This window comes from Perognathus longimembris, unplaced genomic scaffold (genome assembly GCF_023159225.1).
Source record: "Perognathus longimembris pacificus isolate PPM17 unplaced genomic scaffold, ASM2315922v1 HiC_scaffold_5281, whole genome shotgun sequence".
Classification (NCBI taxonomy): Eukaryota; Metazoa; Chordata; class Mammalia; order Rodentia; family Heteromyidae; genus Perognathus; species Perognathus longimembris.
The window spans coordinates 1-17,874 of NW_025960691.1; the positions used below are offsets into that span (position 1 = coordinate 1).

At 48.8% G+C, this 17,874-nt stretch overlaps 1 protein-coding gene and 1 pseudogene across 1 annotated transcript; both read right to left on the reverse strand.

The window, feature by feature from the left end:
* Positions 1 to 3,327: 3,327 nt before the first annotated feature.
* On the reverse strand, positions 3,328 to 3,669 carry LOC125345076 (mitochondrial import receptor subunit TOM7 homolog). The gene has a single exon (XM_048337319.1). It carries the CDS (start codon positions 3,667 to 3,669, stop codon positions 3,502 to 3,504), a length of 168 nt encoding a protein of 55 aa, XP_048193276.1. The 3' UTR covers positions 3,328 to 3,501.
* Positions 3,670 to 5,937: 2,268 nt separating this feature from the next.
* LOC125345067 lies at positions 5,938 to 17,291 on the reverse strand (annotated as a pseudogene).
* Between the last annotated feature and the right edge of the window lie 583 nt (positions 17,292 to 17,874).

A 17,874-nucleotide genomic window follows, 5' to 3' on the forward strand; every position in this document is an offset into this window, starting at 1 on the left:
GCATTGATCAAGATAAACTGTACTCATAAAGAGATATTTTGAATTTAAACCCTTTTGTACATCTAATTAAAGATCATTTTTTTAGAAAGTAAAGGAGAAACATCTGTATTTGTGTCTCTGTGTGTGTGACTGTGTGTGTGACCCTGTTTGTGTGTGAATCTGTGCGCGTGTATGTGTGTGTGTGTGTGTGTGTGTGCAAGTGCACTAGGTCTATCTGTGCGCCTTTAGGTTCAGTAGGGTATCCTTCCCCGGGGTTGTTGGGCTTCAGGGCTCTTCCTGTCCTCACAGGAACACCTAGAGAGTTGGGCCACAGGGTATCAATAGATCTCTTCCTAGGGGGCCCCAGTCACCAGGTTCTTTGCATGTTTGGGGCCTCCTTTGCCTTGGCCTCCTTCCTCCCCGGCCTCTTCTGCTGCTTCAAGCTCAGTAACTTTGACATTCAGGTCTCCTCATACTTCATCTTGGGGCTTCCTTGGGCTCCTAACCAAACTCTCCTCCATGGCAGGACCTGAGGAACCTGGGTGGAATCCTTCCATGTTCTACCAAGTCAGGAAGAAACCTCTGGATTAGCAGAGAGCTGATAGCTTGGGCCTGAGGGCTTTGTTCTGTTTCCCGAGGCTGCTACTCACTATCTGTGGGACCTCTGGTCTTTATGTCTGGCCTTCCTTATGTCTAAGAGGCAAGATGATGGGAAGCAAGCAGCACATTCTGAGAAATGAACTGCTGGCTAGTCTCCAGCTTGGATAAACGCCGTGGAGTGTACTTTCAGAGACAAAGAGGAGGTTGGGTCTCAGTGGCTCATATCTGGAATCCTAGATACTTAAGAGGCTGAGAACTGAGGATTGTGGTTTGAAGCCACCTAGGCCAGAAAGTCTGTGAGACTCTCATGTCAATTCCATAGCAGAAAGACAAAGGTGGAGCTGTGGCCCCACTGGTAGAGTGCCAAACTGGAAAACTGGAGTGAGAAAGATAAGCAACAGTGCCCAGATCCTCAATTGAATACACACTACCAGCTCACTCACAAACACACACATCACAAGCATTCGAGTTAGATCCAACCTCTTTTGAGTAACTACTTTATGTTCTTCAGGTCTCTGAATATTGCCACCGTTGAATACATATTTAATTACATTATTTAGTTAAATTGAGGATGGAACTTAGAGACTTTTGCATGCTGAAGTGGATTGGTATTGTAGCTTCACCTTGTCATAAAGCCAGGCTCCTTCTTTCTCATTTCTCTGCCACCCCTGTGGATTCTGCAAGCGCCATGTATACAGGGTGCTGTGGGGCACAATGCTCTCCTCAGAGAAAGGAAGGAAAATTGCAGAAAAGGAAAGCATATGCCATCTAAGGCACCACCTTCTAGAACCCTCCAGAGCCAGCTCCTCCACTTATAACAGGGAATGTTAGGCGCTGGGCTCAAACTGCTGGTTTCCTTAGGTCAGATCCATCCACTCTCTCCATCACATCTGAAGAAGAATCATGTAATAGCGAAGGGAAGAGAAAGGAGAATACCCATTTCTCTTTGGATTTTCTTTTCCCAGCACTCCTTCATTCTTTCTACAGCCCTCTATTCTCACCAGTTTAAGTGGATTAGTGCATCTATCCAATCTTCTTTTTTTGTTCCTCACACAGGATTCTACTATGTTTCTAAGGATCCTCTTGCTCAGCCTCCTGAGGGCTGGGATTCTCAGGACCATTCAATCATTTACTTCTTTTTATTTTTTAGTTTTTGCCAGTTGTGGGACTTGAACCTGGGGCCTGGGCATTGCTCCTGAGCTCTTTTGCTCAAGGTTAGCATTCTAGCATTCTGAGCCACAGCCCCACTTCTAGTTTCCTGGTGGCTAACTGGAGGTAAGAATCTCAGACTTTCCTGGCTGGCTGGCTTGGAACAGTGGTCCTCAGATCTCAGCCTCCTGAGTAGCTAGGATTACAGGGTGAGCCACCAGCACCCAGCTGCAGATCATTTCTTCAAATGAGGGGTGTGTCTCTCATGGGTTACTAAGCTTGGAAACTGGATTCATTTTATTGATAAGTCCATAAGTTCTCTGCTACTCCTTCCTTCAGAAGAGGCTCTTTTGCGTTGTGTTTGGACTTGCTGAATGGTTTTTAGTAATGGAAAGAGTATGACAGGAAGAACAGAGAAATATTTTGGGGACTGAATTACAAACACTGAGACTTTCTGCTTTGTCTTCTCTCTTTCACAGTCATTTGCTTTGCTTCCTTTCTCTCTCTGCCTCTCTCTCTCTCTCTCTCTCTCTCTCTCTCTCTCTCTCTCTCTCTCTCTCACTGTTCTCCCTCACCCCCTCCACCCTCCTTACTCTTGGAAGTCATATTTGATCATTAGCCCTGCGATTTGGCCCACAGAGACTCCCCACCAATAGTAGTCACATGAGTGAGCTTTGATGGGGAAACTTTGGCCCTGGCCAATAATGTAAGAAGGACTCAGAAGAGACACCCTGAGCAAGAACCATCATGCTCAGCCCCTCTTGGATTCCTTACACTGTGAGACAATACGTGTTTATTCTCACAAGCTGTGCTGTTGGGTTGTTTCTTTCCTGGCAGTTCATGACTCAGCCATGTACACTGTCCTTTCCTTGGCTCATTATATCAGAAGAGAAATTTGAAGATTTTAGAAGATAGTCAGACTATGTGATAACACTAACCCTGGACAGATATCTTACTAGATGTGAGTCCCTGTTTCTCCTCATTGTGCAAATTCGCTTTGCCAGGTCAGCCCACTCCTGGCTGACTTGGGCCCAGCAGGCTGACACAGCATCCCCTGGGCTTCAATTCCCTGCTGAGGTCACCCGGGGGAGGGGGAGGCTGGTTGCAGCCACCTAAGAGCCTGTGCCTCTTCTGTGGCAGCCCACTGCAGGTCCTTGGGGAAGACGAGGACCTGCGGTCTGGGGGTCGTGATTGAATGTACTGTGCTTCTCTTCTTGCAAGGATTCCTTTGGAGGTGGGGCTGAGGGGGGAGGGGCATGCCTGGTGATCTTCTGTGACATCTTCCACCTCCCAGGACCAGAAGGGCTGCAGGGACTTTGTGATTCAAGGCCTCTGTCAACCACAGGGGCCTCCGGAGGGTCTCCCCAGAGCAGCCCCTCACATTCCCCCAATGAAGCACAACTCCAACTCCAGTGGATTGGTTATTTCTTTGCTTATCTTGTTTTTTAGGTGTGAGAGCTGGACACAACCTTGGTGTCTGACGCTCTCACTCACTGGTTAGCACTCCACCAACTGTGCCATGACTCCCACTCCTGTTGGGAACTTCTTTTTTTTTAACATTGTTGAAAATATTTATTTTGAAAGTGTATGTATGATAAATAAGTCAGTAGAGTCTCTACTCCATCACAGATGCTTCTGAGAAGATCCCTGTGCCATCAGTCTGAAGACTGGCCACCTGAACTATGTCCTATGTCTTATCCTATCAAGAGCACACACCTTCCATGGTGTCTTTGTTCGAGTATTGCTTCTAAGTCCAGATGACCAAATAGTCCTTTATCCCCAAAGTAGGGTTAAAACTGTTGGTTCCTGCATCCCAGTATCTTCACCCCTTTTAAATCCCAGGTGAATAATGAGAGGGATAAACCCCCAGCAGATGGTGAACTGGCTGCCCTTGAAGAGTTGCTGCAGCCTCTGCTTGGCCTCTTTCCTCAGCTTCACCATCGTGATAGCTGCTAGGAACACCAAGGTAACTCACAGCCTTGGCCGAAATCAGAAGGAATGTGTTGGGAACTTCTTGAGGGCTGGAGAAAGGACTGGCTGGCCAGAGGCTCCTAGCGGCAGGAAGGTGGGGCTCAAGGGACAGAAGGCACAAGGTCAGATGACCACAAGGGTCCCTCCTGCTCTTGTCACTGTGAGTGTCTGAGCTCACAATGGATTGAGGGACATCCTTCTCCAGGGTTGGGGCTGGGTGGGAGTTCCGGGGCATGGCTCGGGCTGAGACATAAAGGAGATACCCAGGAGATTGAGTTCTTTCAGTGGGGACAAGGAGCAATGCAACATTGAGGGACTGCAGTCATCTCCGAGGGCCAGGACACTGGAAAATCTTGGGTCACAGGAAGAGGTTGGAATGGCCCCAAACCTGAAGCCATAGCCTGAAGTCCCCACGGGTGGGGGTGGGGATGCAGGGCTGCATATCCTGAACCAGGAGAGACTTCACATCAGTGGGTGAATCACTGTGGCTGCCTGGGCAGCACAAAGCAGTCAGCCTGGGCAGCCCTGAGCACGCCCCAAACAGCAGAATGGAGTGTGTCCTCCAAGCCAGGGGGACGCAGTACCAACAACTCATCTCCCCCGATAACTCAGAAGATGGGCTTTGCTGAGCCCCTGGTTTGGGGATTAATGGCAGGCCAACTAGGCTCTAGAGAAATGCCCACTAGGCATTGGAACCATGCCCACTAGGCACTAGAGCCATGTCCAGTAGGCACGGAAAACCTTGTCCTATCCAGCACCCAGTGTGAGCTCGTATCAGCTTGGAGCACATCCTGACGAACACATAGAACCTGCTTGTCCGTCTGCATACTTAAATTCCGTGATCTTTAGATTGGTATTCAGCTTGGTTGCATTGAGGAAGAAAAAGAAAAGCACAGTTTTGAGTGTGTCTTTGCTCGTATTCCACAGAGGAGCTGAGGGGGGTGGGGTGGGGATGCCCTGATTGTGGGCTCACTCTGCCACAGGCTGGGGGAATTAGATGGAATAATACAGAAAAAGGAAACCACCCACCAGGACAGCGAGTTTGTTTCTTTCTCTTTTTGCTGACCTCCATTACTCATGTAACACTGCTACACTTCAGTCTTCAGGAACAGAAACCCATTGTTTCCAGATTGCTCAATTATTCACCCTCAGGTTGTGATAACACCTACTGATATAACGACTAACTCCATGGCCTTGGAGAAATTACAGGTTTCTCTGTGCTGCTATTTCCTCAGCTGTGAGGGGATTAGTAAAAACTTCTAGATCAGAGCCCATCACAGTGTCTCAATGAGTCATCTCTAGTTGGCTGAAGGAGGATTTCTAGTAGTACTCCACGAGGAGAGACAAGGACCACTTTTGTGTCTGGAGGACAGACGTGTCAATGCCCATATGTGTGCTCATTGCTCCTAGGCTCCCTCCTGTGTTCTGGTGCCAAGGACACAGGGCATTGGTCAGGTGAAGTCCTTCCATGAACCCAGAAATGGCCATTAGAAACCAGCTGGAGGAGCTGGGATGAGGTGGTAGACAGAAGGGGGGTCCTGAAATCTGGTCCCCAGCAGATGAAGGAGTGAAAGATTCAGGGGGTCTAGAGCCCCAGAAAGAGGCTGGAGGTGAGAGAACCGGGGGAACTGGAGGGGAAATCCTGAACTCACATCAAGGCACCCGGTGGCCCCAGAGTTAGGAAGGGGCTTAGAGCAACAAAGTCCCATCTCAGTGCTGGACCTGAGATGCAGGTGGATTTGACTTTGTGCTCATGTGGACACGACCGGGCTTTTGAAGCTGAAGGCAGAAAGGACACGAGCTTGGGTTGGGACTGAGCTGCTTGTGTGGGGGGGGGGTAGTGGCTCTGCTGGAGAGACAGACAGACACAGAGAAAAAAGGGGGTCAGGATGGAGGACACAGGAACAGTGTCCTGGCCCGGGTGAGGGTTTACTGCAGCCAGAGCCCCAGGGGGAGCCATGTGGTTGTCACAAAGTCACTGCCACCTCCCCAGTGTTGCTATGGCCACTGGGCTCACGGAGCGTGGGCCGCACACACAGGCCTGCGTGTTGGATGTGTAGCCCTGCTCCTCAGTGAAAGTGCACAGCTCAGTTAGGAGCTCTGTGACTGACTGGGGTTAGCCACTTTGCCTAGAGTGAGAATGGTGTCACTGTTTCTGTCGTAGATGTTCATAAGAAAGGGCCTGTCGAATCATATAATTGTTGGGTTCACTCTTCCACAACAAGGTATGAGTTTAATTCAGGTGGCGGCCAAGGCTTCAGTGCCGTTCTGTGCCACATCAAGCAGAGCGCGGTACCCCACATGTGGGGACACCAGAGTGTTACTGATGACAGCCAGGGGTGCAGGACGAGGCAGCCTGCCCGAGGACCACCAGGGGACACCCCTGTGCCAAGCACCACCCACTGTCCTGTCTCCTTGCTCTTCATCCTTCTCCAGCTGGCCGCTTGTGCAGTCTGAGATGCACAGACAGAAGAGATTTGCTCAGAATCACAGAGGTGCCCTTACCATAGTCTTCTCTGTCTGAGCCCAGAAACATCTTGCCCCTAAACTTCACTGCTGTGTGCAGGGACAGAGGCAGAACCAGGAATTTTTCTGTCAGCAGCCTCCACCCTGAAGCTTCCGTGCCTGATCTGGCCAGGGGCATCGCTCATGCTCCAGCCTCTAGGGGCTGCTCCGCCATGTGGCATGGGACAAGGCTGCTGGGAGCAGCTAAGCACACCCTTCTCCTTTCCACAGGTCTAAGCCTAGGCTCAGGGGCCCGGAATGTTGGGGTGCAGAGTTGTGTTGCAAGGTTGCCTGTTGTTTTTCTCCACCATGCTTCTAGAAATGCAGTTAGAGTTTCCCCCCATGCCTTCTTTCAGGCTCTTGGCATGCAATATTTACTGTAGCATTCTGGTCACTTCTCCCTTTGAGCTCTACTACCTCACTGGGTCTTGGGTACTAGCTGGGAATTCTCGCCCTAAGCAAGAGTAGAGGGGAAGGCCTGTGTCCTCACAGTGGACTGTGCCTGGTGCCTGCAGCTGTTCAAGGCCAAGGCCAGGCTCTTTCCCATGCTAGGCTTCTGGAGGGGCATCCAGTTACAAGGCAGTGGGGTGGGGGAGGGGGGCGCTCGCATTGCAGTATCACAGGAGGAGGAGCAGGGCAGGGGCCTGGCTGTCCTGGGGGTGGGCATGCCCAGGGTGGGTGACTGGATGTGGGGAAGTGGAAGTGTCTGTCCACATTCACCAGTCCCCTCCCCAAGTGCTCACTGGCCCATTCAAGCCCAGGCGTGGCGCATGAACGGATGGAAGCTGACCACTCACCTGGTTGACCTGCAGTTGGTGACGTGTGGTGATTCCTGACAGGTCACTCGGTGTGGAGAAGGGTTCCCTGATTCCCATCTGGGGAAGAATGCTCTGCAGTTCATAGCTGCCCTAGATGGAAAACTTAGGCAGGTAGACGGCATCTATGAACCTGGAGAAGACAACAGCTGAACACCACATCGTAGCACCCCCTGTCTTGCAGCGTGGGCTGTGTGTGTTCCTCCACTGTCACCCAGTGCTTCTGTAGAGAAGACCTCATCCCTTCCCTCTCTGGAATCCCTCTTCTTCACTCATTACCTGTCTGGAACCACAGGTCCTTGCCATTATTGGCCAGGCAGTGTCGCAGGGTGGCGCTGGTGTCTCCTCCCTCTGCTCTAGGCCTTCTTGCAGCTTAGAAGTTTGCCTCTGCGGCCTGACGTGACTTAGATTTATCCAGGATTGAACCTGTATTTGTAAATTAGGGTGCTCTACTTAAATAGGGCACACATAAGCTCTGCCTGAGCTCCTGGATTCCCCGACTGATCTCTCCTGCCCCATGATTACCCCACAATCTGGTCTCCACCAAATATCCAGGAGATCCCCTTACACCAGCAACTGGGTCCATCACTCCTGGAAAACCCTAGAGGAGGAAGGTCAGTGATTTCCAGGGGTCTCCATGGCTCTGCATGGCCCTGACTTCTCCTATGTCGGGAGCTGAGCTAGCAGCTAAATTCTTCCTGACCTCTGGCTGTGTTTTCAAGAACGTGCAAGGACATGGCTTAATGGAAAATCGGAAATGCTTTACTGTCTCTGACATGAGTCCATTCTATGTTAACCAACCTTAAATTGTCTTTGCTACCATCAGATATTGCTCTGGAGTCCATTCTTATGTTAACCAACCTCATCCTGTCTTAGCTGTCATCGGGTATTGCTAACTCGAAGCCTTTTTGTGTTCTGTAATTTTAAGCCTATGCTGTTTCCTGGTTTTCAAACTGCATATAAGCTGGAAGTTAAGAACAAACATGGCTGCAGTCTTGAGTTTCAATCTCGAGATGCAGACCTCCCGTACCCCATCTTTGCCTCTTGTCTTTTTTCTCTTGTCTTGTATTTTTCCTTTTCCTTATTCCTCACCGCCCTCAGTCAGGATTCCCGTTCACTGCCGGCTGGCTTGGCAGGTGTGGCGCCTGGAACAGGAACCTGAAAGCCTGGGATCGACGACAGAGGACTCCTGCTCAGGTAAGGACGTCCGATCACTTGGGAAGCAGAGCGAGAGAGAGAGTATTGTTGGGAGTAAGAAATTATGGGATAAAGTATAGGCTGCATGCTATACTTGCAGGCCCACAAAGGCATGCTTAATGCCTGGGCAGTGAAAGTTGGCCAAAGTAACTTAGAATATTTCTTTTACTTTATTGAGGAAGCATGCCCTCAGTTCCTGGAGGAAGGAACCAATAACTTAGAAACTTGCTTTAAAAAAAAAAAAAAGGGAACATTATGATGCAAATGGCCCTGAGAAAACCTCAGTGGATGCTATTATTCTTTGGTATCTGGTCCGAGATTGCTTAGATCCTAGACATGAACAGATTACATTCGATCAGTCGATTGGAAAAACTGAACAGGGACCTGATGAGTGTTGCCCTGCCCCTGGAGCATATGCTGCTGCCCAGGAAGAGCTGAGAAAATTAACAAGACCTGAACCCACTAGGCTAGACATTAAGGAAGACTCAGGTGTCTCAGACACTGAGAAGAAATTATGCAATGAGCCTACTAAAGATAGATTGACCTATGTTGAGAATATGTTGAAATCAGTATAGCTCTATTGTCACAGCTTCCTCCAGAACAACAAACTCCATTATAGGGAGATACTGGTGAGCCCCCATGAACAGTCCTGGCAGACTTACAGCTCTCCTAGGTGCAGGCTGCTAGCAGGGAGAAGGGACCTGAAGTTAGGGAAATACTAACACCACCGAGGTAACTTCTCCTGATCGAGCGCTCTATTTCCATCCACCAGGACAGATTTGAAACCCTAACCAGGGTGAGTGACCATTAGCCTGGAGCTTACATTTTCCAGAAATCCACTGGGCTAGGTCAAGGAGATCAGCAATTGTGGGTGTTTGGAGACAACTGATCTCTAGTTCAGCTCAGCTGGTTGCTCGTCAAGTCTAAATTGCTTCAGGAAAGCTGCTCAAGTTTGAGCCCAATCTTATATATTTGGAATATTTTGCAGGACTTACCTAACTTCTATGAGCGCTCAGGCAGATGAAGTTCTCTCTGTCTCTTTTTCTGCCTCCCTCTAAACTCTGCCTGCCTGCCTGTGACATAGGATGGGTATTGATATTTGTTTAACATCTGCTTTAAAAGACTCAAAGAAAGATTTTCTATTCTTGTTATTGATGTTAAGTTTGGAAACTCAGTTAAATTCTGCTTGTTTGGCTAAATCGTAAGCTTTGTCTAGCATTGAGCACATGGTCGACAATAGGATTGGTTGGGGTGGAATCCTGCCTTCAGGAGGATTGGGAATTCATCAACAAGGAATTAGAGAACCCATTCAACCTCAGCCCTGCCCTCCTAGACAAGGGCTGGGATATTTTTAACGGGGGCTGCTGCTCATCCTGTCCCTCATGCCGATCCTATCACATGGTTATCAGACACTCCGGTGTGGGTGGATCAGTGGCCCCTATCAATTGAAAAGATTATTGTTGCCCAACAGCTGGTGCAGGAACAGCTGGACTTGGGCCACATTGCTCCTACTACCTCCCCATGGAATTCGCCTATTTTTGTTGTTAAAAAGAAATCTGGTAAATGGAGACTTCTACAGGATCTCCGACGAGTAAATGCCACTATGGAACTTATGGGGGCATTACAACCAAGTTTGCCCTCTCCTATGGCAATTCCTCAAAATACATACAAAATTATAATTGACTTAAAAGATTGTTTTTATACCATACCCCTTGCTCCTCAAGATTGCAAATGCTTTGCTATTCAGTGTCCCCTCTACTAATTTTAAAGAACCCATGAAACGGTACCATTGGCTAGTGTTGCCCGAAGGCATGGTGAATAGCCCCACCTTGTGTCAAAGCTTTGTAGCTCGGGCTCTCTCTTCTACTCGCCAATATTTTCCTTCTGTTTATATTATTCATTATATGGATGATATTTTATTAGCTCACCTAAACCCTGCAGTAGTATGCCAAGCCTTTGGACAATTGAAACATGATCTCCCCTCTTTTGGTTTAATAATAGCTGGTGAAAAGGTGCAAGAGCATCCTCCGTATACTTATCTCGGTCATATTTTGGGTCCTTATTATTTTACTAGCCAGAAATTACAGGTTAAGACTTCTCATTTACGTACTTTGCATGATTTTCAAAAATTTCTGGGAGATATTAATTGGCTTCGCCCTTGTCTTAAATTATTCACATCTAAATTAAAACCCTTTTTTGATCTATTAAAGGGGGACCGTGACCCTACATCTCCCAGAGAAATGACAACTGAAGCAGCAGAAGCCTTGAGCATAGTAAATTCTGCCATTTCTTCCCAACATATAAATTATATTGATTACTCAGCCCCTTGGGAAGCTTATATTTTAACTACACCTCATTCTCCAACAGCGGTCTCTGGCAGAAGGGACCCCTTTTGTGGTTTTCCTTGCCTGCTACTCCTTCAAAAGTGTTAACTCCTTATTATGAATTGGTAGCCACCTTAGTCCATATGTGCCGTGTAGAATCTTCTAAGTATCTTGGACGAGATCCACAGGTTATTTATATACCCTACACTTTGCAGCAGCAAGAATGGCTTTATATTCATTGTGATTCCTGGGCCATTGCTTGGGCCAATTTTGTTGGCACAATTTCACATCATTATCCCTCTAACAAGTTACTTCACTTTGTCTCTTTTTACCATTAAGGGAGGGCAATGCTATTATGGATGAGGCTACCCAAATTTTTCTCACTCAAATTGACTTGGCAAAGCAATCACATGCTGCCCACCATCAAAACAGTCGTGCCTTACATCATCAATTTCATATTACTCATGAGGCAGCTCGTCAAATTGTAAAAACTTGTCCCAACTGTGCTACCTTCCTACCTGTGCCCTCCAATGGTATTAACCCCCGAGGCTTAGTGGCCAACTATGTTTGGCAAATGGATGTTACCCACATCCCCTCTTTTAGATGGCTCCGCTTTGTCCATGTTACAATAGACACTTACTCTAATTTTATTATGGCTACTCCTCCTAGCGGGGAAAACGGCAAACATTGTATCTCCCATGCCTTATGCTGCTTTGCTACTATGGGACTTCCTAAACAAATTAAAACTGATAATGGTCCGGCATATGTTGGACGAGGTTTTCAAACATTTTGCAAATCTTACCAAATTGTTCACTCTACAGGAATTCCCTATAATCCTCATGGTCAAGGAATTGTCGAGAATTGTCGAACGGGCCAACAGTTTGTTAAAATACCAAATTTCTAAATTTAAAGGGGGGGGAACTGTACCCCTTCTCTCCTGTAAATATACTTTCTCATACTTTATTCGTACTAAATTTTTAAAATTTGGACTGCAATGTCCACTCCGCAGCACAGTGGTTCTGGGAAAAGAGAGAGCAAAGAAATTTTGCCCAATTTAAGTGGAAAGATCCTTTAACAAGTGCTTGGCACGGGCCAGATCCGGTATTGACATGGGGTCGAGGACATGTCTGTGTTTTTTCACAGGATGAAAATGATGCCCGCTGGCTACCTGAGCATTGTGTTCGGATTGTGGAAACTCATCAGAATGGTACAAGCGCTGTCCCACTGTGCTTACATGTCAGATCCACCGATTGTGCACCCTGCGACCTGGGAGGGAGCTGAGGTGTTCGTCCATGTCAACAGATCAGCATACGGTACAGCTCCAGACCCTTTTGTCCAACACATTAAAATGGGAGATTTTGCAGCTTCTGGCATTGGAACCCCTTTATGCTTTACAACTGACTCCAACAGTTATATTCCAGGCTGTACTGTAATGCAATCCATAAATCACAGAATTTGGATTCCTAATAATAGTCAAGTATATAATATACGAATGACTTCATTGCCTACTGGGTTTCCTGTACATGCCTATTCTACCTCGTCCTTCATGATACCTTGCTGCATCAACTCCTCTCAAATTGTAGAATCCACGGGAGAACTGCACCCCATAAAGTGTAGACATGATCATGCTTTTATAACCAATATTTCAGGAACTAATTCTCAGCTGATGGACTGGTCCGGAGCGAATCTCACCAACAAGTACAACCCAGGTCTGTGGTGGATGAATGGACACCCTCATCGTCATGTCTGGACGTTAGTGGCTTCCCTGAATAATATCTCCTGGCCCACTTCTACTTCTTTAAAAAATATTATGTGTTGTGTAACACCCCCTTATGCTATTATGTATGGACCTTTTAATATTTCTATAGGAGCCATGTATTTCAATGTTATTTGCACTAACTGTTCTTTTAAAAATTGCTTGTATAGTGGTCTTACTAATTCTGTAATTATTGTTAAGGAACCACCATTTGTTATGCTTCCTGTAAACTTATCTGAAGCTTGGTATGAAGAAACAGGTATTCAAGTGTTAAAACATTGAAAAGAGCTTATGCGCCCTAGATGATTTGTAGGGCTATTAATAGCAGGCATTGTAGCCTTTATTTCCTTAGCTGCCTCTGCTGCAGTGGCTACTGTGGCCTTAACACAAAATGTGCAGACAGCTCACTATGTTAATCAGCTTGCTCAGAATACCACGCAAGCCCTGTGCTTTCAAGGCAGGGTTGATGATAAGGTAGAACAAAAATTAGAAGCATTGTGTGAATCTGTCTTGTCACTGGGAGAACAAATTCGTGCCTTACAAACTTTGCAACAGGTGCACTGTCATGCTGGGTTTGACTTTATTTGTGTGACCCTCCATAAGTATAATGGGTCAAGCTATCCTTGGGAACAAGTTGTAGCACATCTAAATGGTATTTGGCACCATAATAACTTGTCCTTAGATCTCTTTCAACTCCATAGACAAATAGCCGGACCAGAACAAGCTCTGCCTTTGGATTCTGAAGTGGCAGAAACAGCAAAAGAACTGTTTGAACAACTTCAACAGTATGTCCCTACCTTAACTAACGTTAAGGGGCTGCTAATGACATTGCTTGGCCCAGGGATACTTTTGCTGATGGCTTTCCTATGCCATCCTTGCATTGTACACATATTGCAAAACTCTTTCATGAGTTTAGCCAGACAGCTGCATAAGATCAAGCTCCAAGTAAACTTTCCCCCGAGAGGATCCGCAGCCAGAGACGGGTATGAGGCGGTACCAGCTTGACCAACCTAAGACACGGGGCTTCAGTACTGCTCTGAAGTTGTTCCCTGAGACGGGTAAGGCAGGCTGGGGTACCCACCCCACCTAAGACAGGCGGGTTCGCTTCTTTTAATAAAAAAGATGGGGGATCTGCTGGAAGCCGAGCTAGCAGCTAAATTCTTCCTGACCTCTGGCTGTGTTTTCAAGGACGTGCAAGGACATGGCTTAATGGAAAATCGGAAATGCTTTACTGTGTCTGCCATGAGTCCATTCTATGTTAACCAACCTCATCCTGTCTTTGCTACCACTAGATATTGCTCTGGAGTCCATTCTTATGTTAAACAACCTCATCCTGTCTTAGTTATCATCGGGTATTGCTAACTCCAAGCCTTTTTGTGTTCTGGAATTTTAAGCCTATGCTGTTTCCTGGTTTTCAAACTGCATATAAGCTGCAAGTTAAGAATAAACATGGCTGCAGTCTTGAGTTTCAATCTCGAGATGCAGACCTCCCGTACCCCATCTTTGCCTCTTGTCTTTTTTCTCTTGTCTTGTATTTTTCCTTTTCCTTAATCCTCGCCGCCCTCAGTCAGGATTCCCGTTCACTGCCGGCTGGCTCGGCAGGCTCCTACTGTCCCCACTCTTCCTGGTCTGCAGCTATCTGGCAGAGGGTTGAAAACAAACATGCTGGGCTTGCTGCCGTTAGACGCTTCGTGCTGGCTGTTCCATGGTTTGGGACCCCTTCCCCAACTCCCATGAGACTCACTCACCTCCCCACTCATTTGACCTGTGGACTCTTGTACATCACCTAACAGCTGTGCTATGACACAATTACAAACTCCCTCTAGGTCCAGCTCCTGCTGTTCCCTCTCTTCCTGTCTGCAGCTTTCTGCCAGAGGGTTACAAACAAAAATGCTGGGCTTTCTGGATCTAGAGGCTTTGTGCTGGCTGTTCCCTGGTTTAGGACTCTTTCCCTAACTCCCATGGTGCAAAATGACCTCAACTTCCTCTCGTCCCTGTGTGACATTTCAACCCCTAAGCATCAGACATCGCCAAGACCTAAGATGAGTCAGGTAGTATCAACAAGCTGGGAATTAGGGGAGCCGGCTGGTGGGGCAAACGAACCTGGGCTTCAGGTTGTTCCTCCACCTGGCCAGGGTCTCTGGGAGCAGCTCAGCTTCCACCATCTGCATTTTCCCCTGGTCAGGGAGGATGAGGAGGGCACTAGCGTTGCCTAAGTACTTCAGCTCCACCACGGTGCAGGACAGCACTTCATCCCGAAAATAGGGTACCCTCAGGTCCTCAACCTTCATCATGGACACCTGCACTGTTCAGCACTTGCTCACGTAGAACTTGGACTTGACGGTATCCCTGGGGTCTAAAGGTGTCTCCCACTTGGCTGCAGGCAAACAATTGATCAGAGACCATGAGAGAGCTATCTTTTTCCAGCTTCAGAGCAATGCTGGTCCCAGGCTGTCCTCAGCCACCCACAGTCCGTCCTTGCAGGGAGCCCTGGCTGGGTTAGGAGAAATACTTGGGCAAATCAAAAGCCCCTAGGGGTTCGGTTGAGATCTAGAAATCTGGTATGGAAAGAGGGCTGTGAAAGTATGACATGGTTATGGGTGCTAAATGAGAAGTGAGTAGGAATCTGTGGGATCAGGAGTGCACAAAACAGATGGGGGTGAGAGAAAGTGGGGGGAAGGGGAAAAGGCAGGACAAAAGATGATGCTGGATGCTGGTGCCAATCAAGAACCCCTGGTTCTTCAAAAAGAATTAAGTAATTATGAGTCCTAGACACTGCAGGATGGGAACCTACAACAAACCCCACACCCCACACACACTTTAAAACTCTTATTCTCCTGCCAGTGGCTTGATGGGTTTAGTAAGAGCAGAAAGAAAGACTGAGCACTACCTGCAAATTGGTGCAGAGACGGAAATGAAACCCCCGTGTTGGTGATTCATCTTGGCCTTAAGGGGGGAAGGGCGATGAGAGGGCTCCCGAGACGCCGCCCTTCCCCCAGCCCTGGGGCAGTGTGGAAGTGAGCCACACCTTTCTCCTTCTGGGTCCGGAACCAGAAGGGTTAGCTTTGAGACCATCCTCCACCTTGCATCAGCGAGCATGTGTGCTCCTTTTTTCGTGGGCTTTTCCCAGAGGGCGGTACTATGGGAAGTGAAGTTAGCCCATGAGGGAGGTCCTTGGGAGCTGCTCTTGGATGGACAAGCTCGCCGGCCTATCGCCAGCTCATGCTCAATCCTCGTCATCATCATTATATTACTGTGAGCCCCTCCCGATTAAATCAGATTGCTCTCTGAAGCATCTCCAAGATCTGTCTGTGCCTGGCTTCCATGGTGGGTAAGGAGGGAGGAAAAGGGGATCTCGTTTGGCCATGTGCACTTTAGGCTTACCTGTGTCCCTTCACTCCACCTTGGCCACCCTCGGGTCAGGCGCCCCGGAGAGAGGGTGAAAAGGGGAGCACTGATAAGGGAGTAAACTGAGCATCCCAGCACAAGGGGAGGTAAATCTAGCCCGGCACCCACGGGGTTCACTGTAGTCTCTAGTGCCATTCTACACCAGGCTGCTGTGGGCCAAGCCAGGCCCTGTCTTCTCCTAACTCCAGTCATCTTTTGGCTCAGGCTGATACCGCTTCAGCCTCAGACCCAATGACAGCCATGGCACAGTGCGGTTGGGTTTCCCATCTCAGCCTCTGAGCACTCCACATGGCTTTGTGAACCAGGGGAAATCACATGGGTGTTGCTCTTGGGGTGTCAGAATGGGCTCTTGTCCCCACACCTGTGTGCCCCCAGTATGGCAGGCTCAACCATCTACTTTCTCCCTCTTCCCTTGTCAGTCCTCTTCCCCCAGGACTGGAGCACAGGCACTGTCCTTCAGGCTGAAGTTTGCACTGCACCCCCAGGTGGTTGAGGTGGGCATTGCTGGGTTGCTATCAGTGTGATCAGAATCCAGGGTGCACAGAACATGGAGTCTGCTCCTCCCAGAGGCTCTTCACCAGGTGGGGCCATGCCAGAGAAGAGCCAGGTTGTAGAACTTCAGGGTGGCCAGGCTTCTTAGGGGCTTTCTTATCTTTCCCCTTGGAGATGGCCCCGGTACCCCAACTGTATCCCCACCAGAGACAAAGCCATCTCCCCAGCAGAGACATGCCCATTCATGCAGCTGCAGGTCAGGCCCATCCAGGCTTACCGGGGCTGTGGGCCTCCCACCATGTCCCATAGTGTCTCTGTAGGAAAGGGCGTGGACTTCACCCAGCATAGAGTGCTGGTACCTGCTGTGATCTGGGTAAATTTAGATCAGGGTCTTGGTTAAAGAGATGCCCACAGTAAGTCCAGGCACAACAACCCACATGAAGACAACTAGTATCTGGGCGGAGACTGGGGCCTGTGTCACACCAACCCCAGCACTTCCTGTCCAGGGCACATGGATGACCCTGAGAGCTCAGAACCCTGTTTCATCCCGACCCCAGTAAAGGCCATAACCTGTCAAGAGGATGTAATTCACAAGCATCAGGGCCGTGTCCTGGTCCAGGTTGCAGATCAGGTCTACTATCTTCCCATAGGTCTCATTCCTGATGAAGTCATTGATGAGCTGCTCAGCGGCTGCCGGCTGCTCGAAGTCGTTGGGGACAACCTGGGCCGCGTACAGGGCACACACATCATCCAGGAACGAGGCCAGCACCTCCAGCTGCTCTCGGATGAACATGGCGTTGCCCATGCTGAGCTGCAGCTGCTCGCGGGGCTGGTTGAGTGTGAGCACGAGGTGCTGGAAGCCCCGGTGGATGTTGGCCACGGGGCTCTCTGTGGGGCTGAACTTCAGGCCTTTCATGATCTCTGCCAGGGTGGTTCCTCGGGCCCCCAGGCCGAGCAAGGCCATGCTGGTGAAGATGCTCACGGGGGAGAAGATGACATTCTCCCCAGGCCTCCTGAGGACCAACGGCTTGTATAGGTCCAAGGCAAATTGGGTGCTGCTAGAGGCAACGGAGCTGAGCATGTCCGCCTGCATAGCCTTGTTCTGCTTCTTCTGGACTGGGCTCTCCTCGTCCATTCTGCCTCCGGGTTGTGTCATACAACCAACAAGAGACCTAGAACCAGGACCAGTGACATTCTCTTCATTCTGAATAACAAGAGGCCTCTAGCCTGGGAGGAGCAGCCGGTGTCCTGAGCTGTCATCTCCTACAGCCTCTCACTCTGCCTGATTTCTATCTCTGCACCCCACATTGGCTATGTGATCTCTCATGGAAGGTTATGGAAGGTGCTGCACTGGTTACTCATCAGGTCCTAAGTTTCTTTCTATCAAGGAGCAAATTGCTATCATTGCTAGTGTGTGTGTGTGTGTGTGTGTGTGTGTGTGTGTGTGTGTGTGTGTGGTCTACTGGAGGAACTTGGCATTCAGAGTCAGGGGAAAAGAGTAGAAAGGAGGAAGTTTTTTTTCTCTTCCCTGTCCCCAGAGCAGTCCACGAGCACTGCACACTTGCTGGGCTCTCCATAAAGGGCAGCGCTTAGACCAGGCCTGGCCAGTGCCTAATTGAAGTGCAGATTAATTGAGAGCAACACACAAGCATGCTTGGGCTCGAATTGGAGTTCTGAT

Bases quoted from the DNA above. Each gene is read 5' to 3' on its own strand.
- LOC125345076 (XM_048337319.1), bottom strand. From the start codon at position 3,669: ATGGTGAAGCTGAGGAAAGAGGCCAAGCAGAGGCTGCAGCAACTCTTC.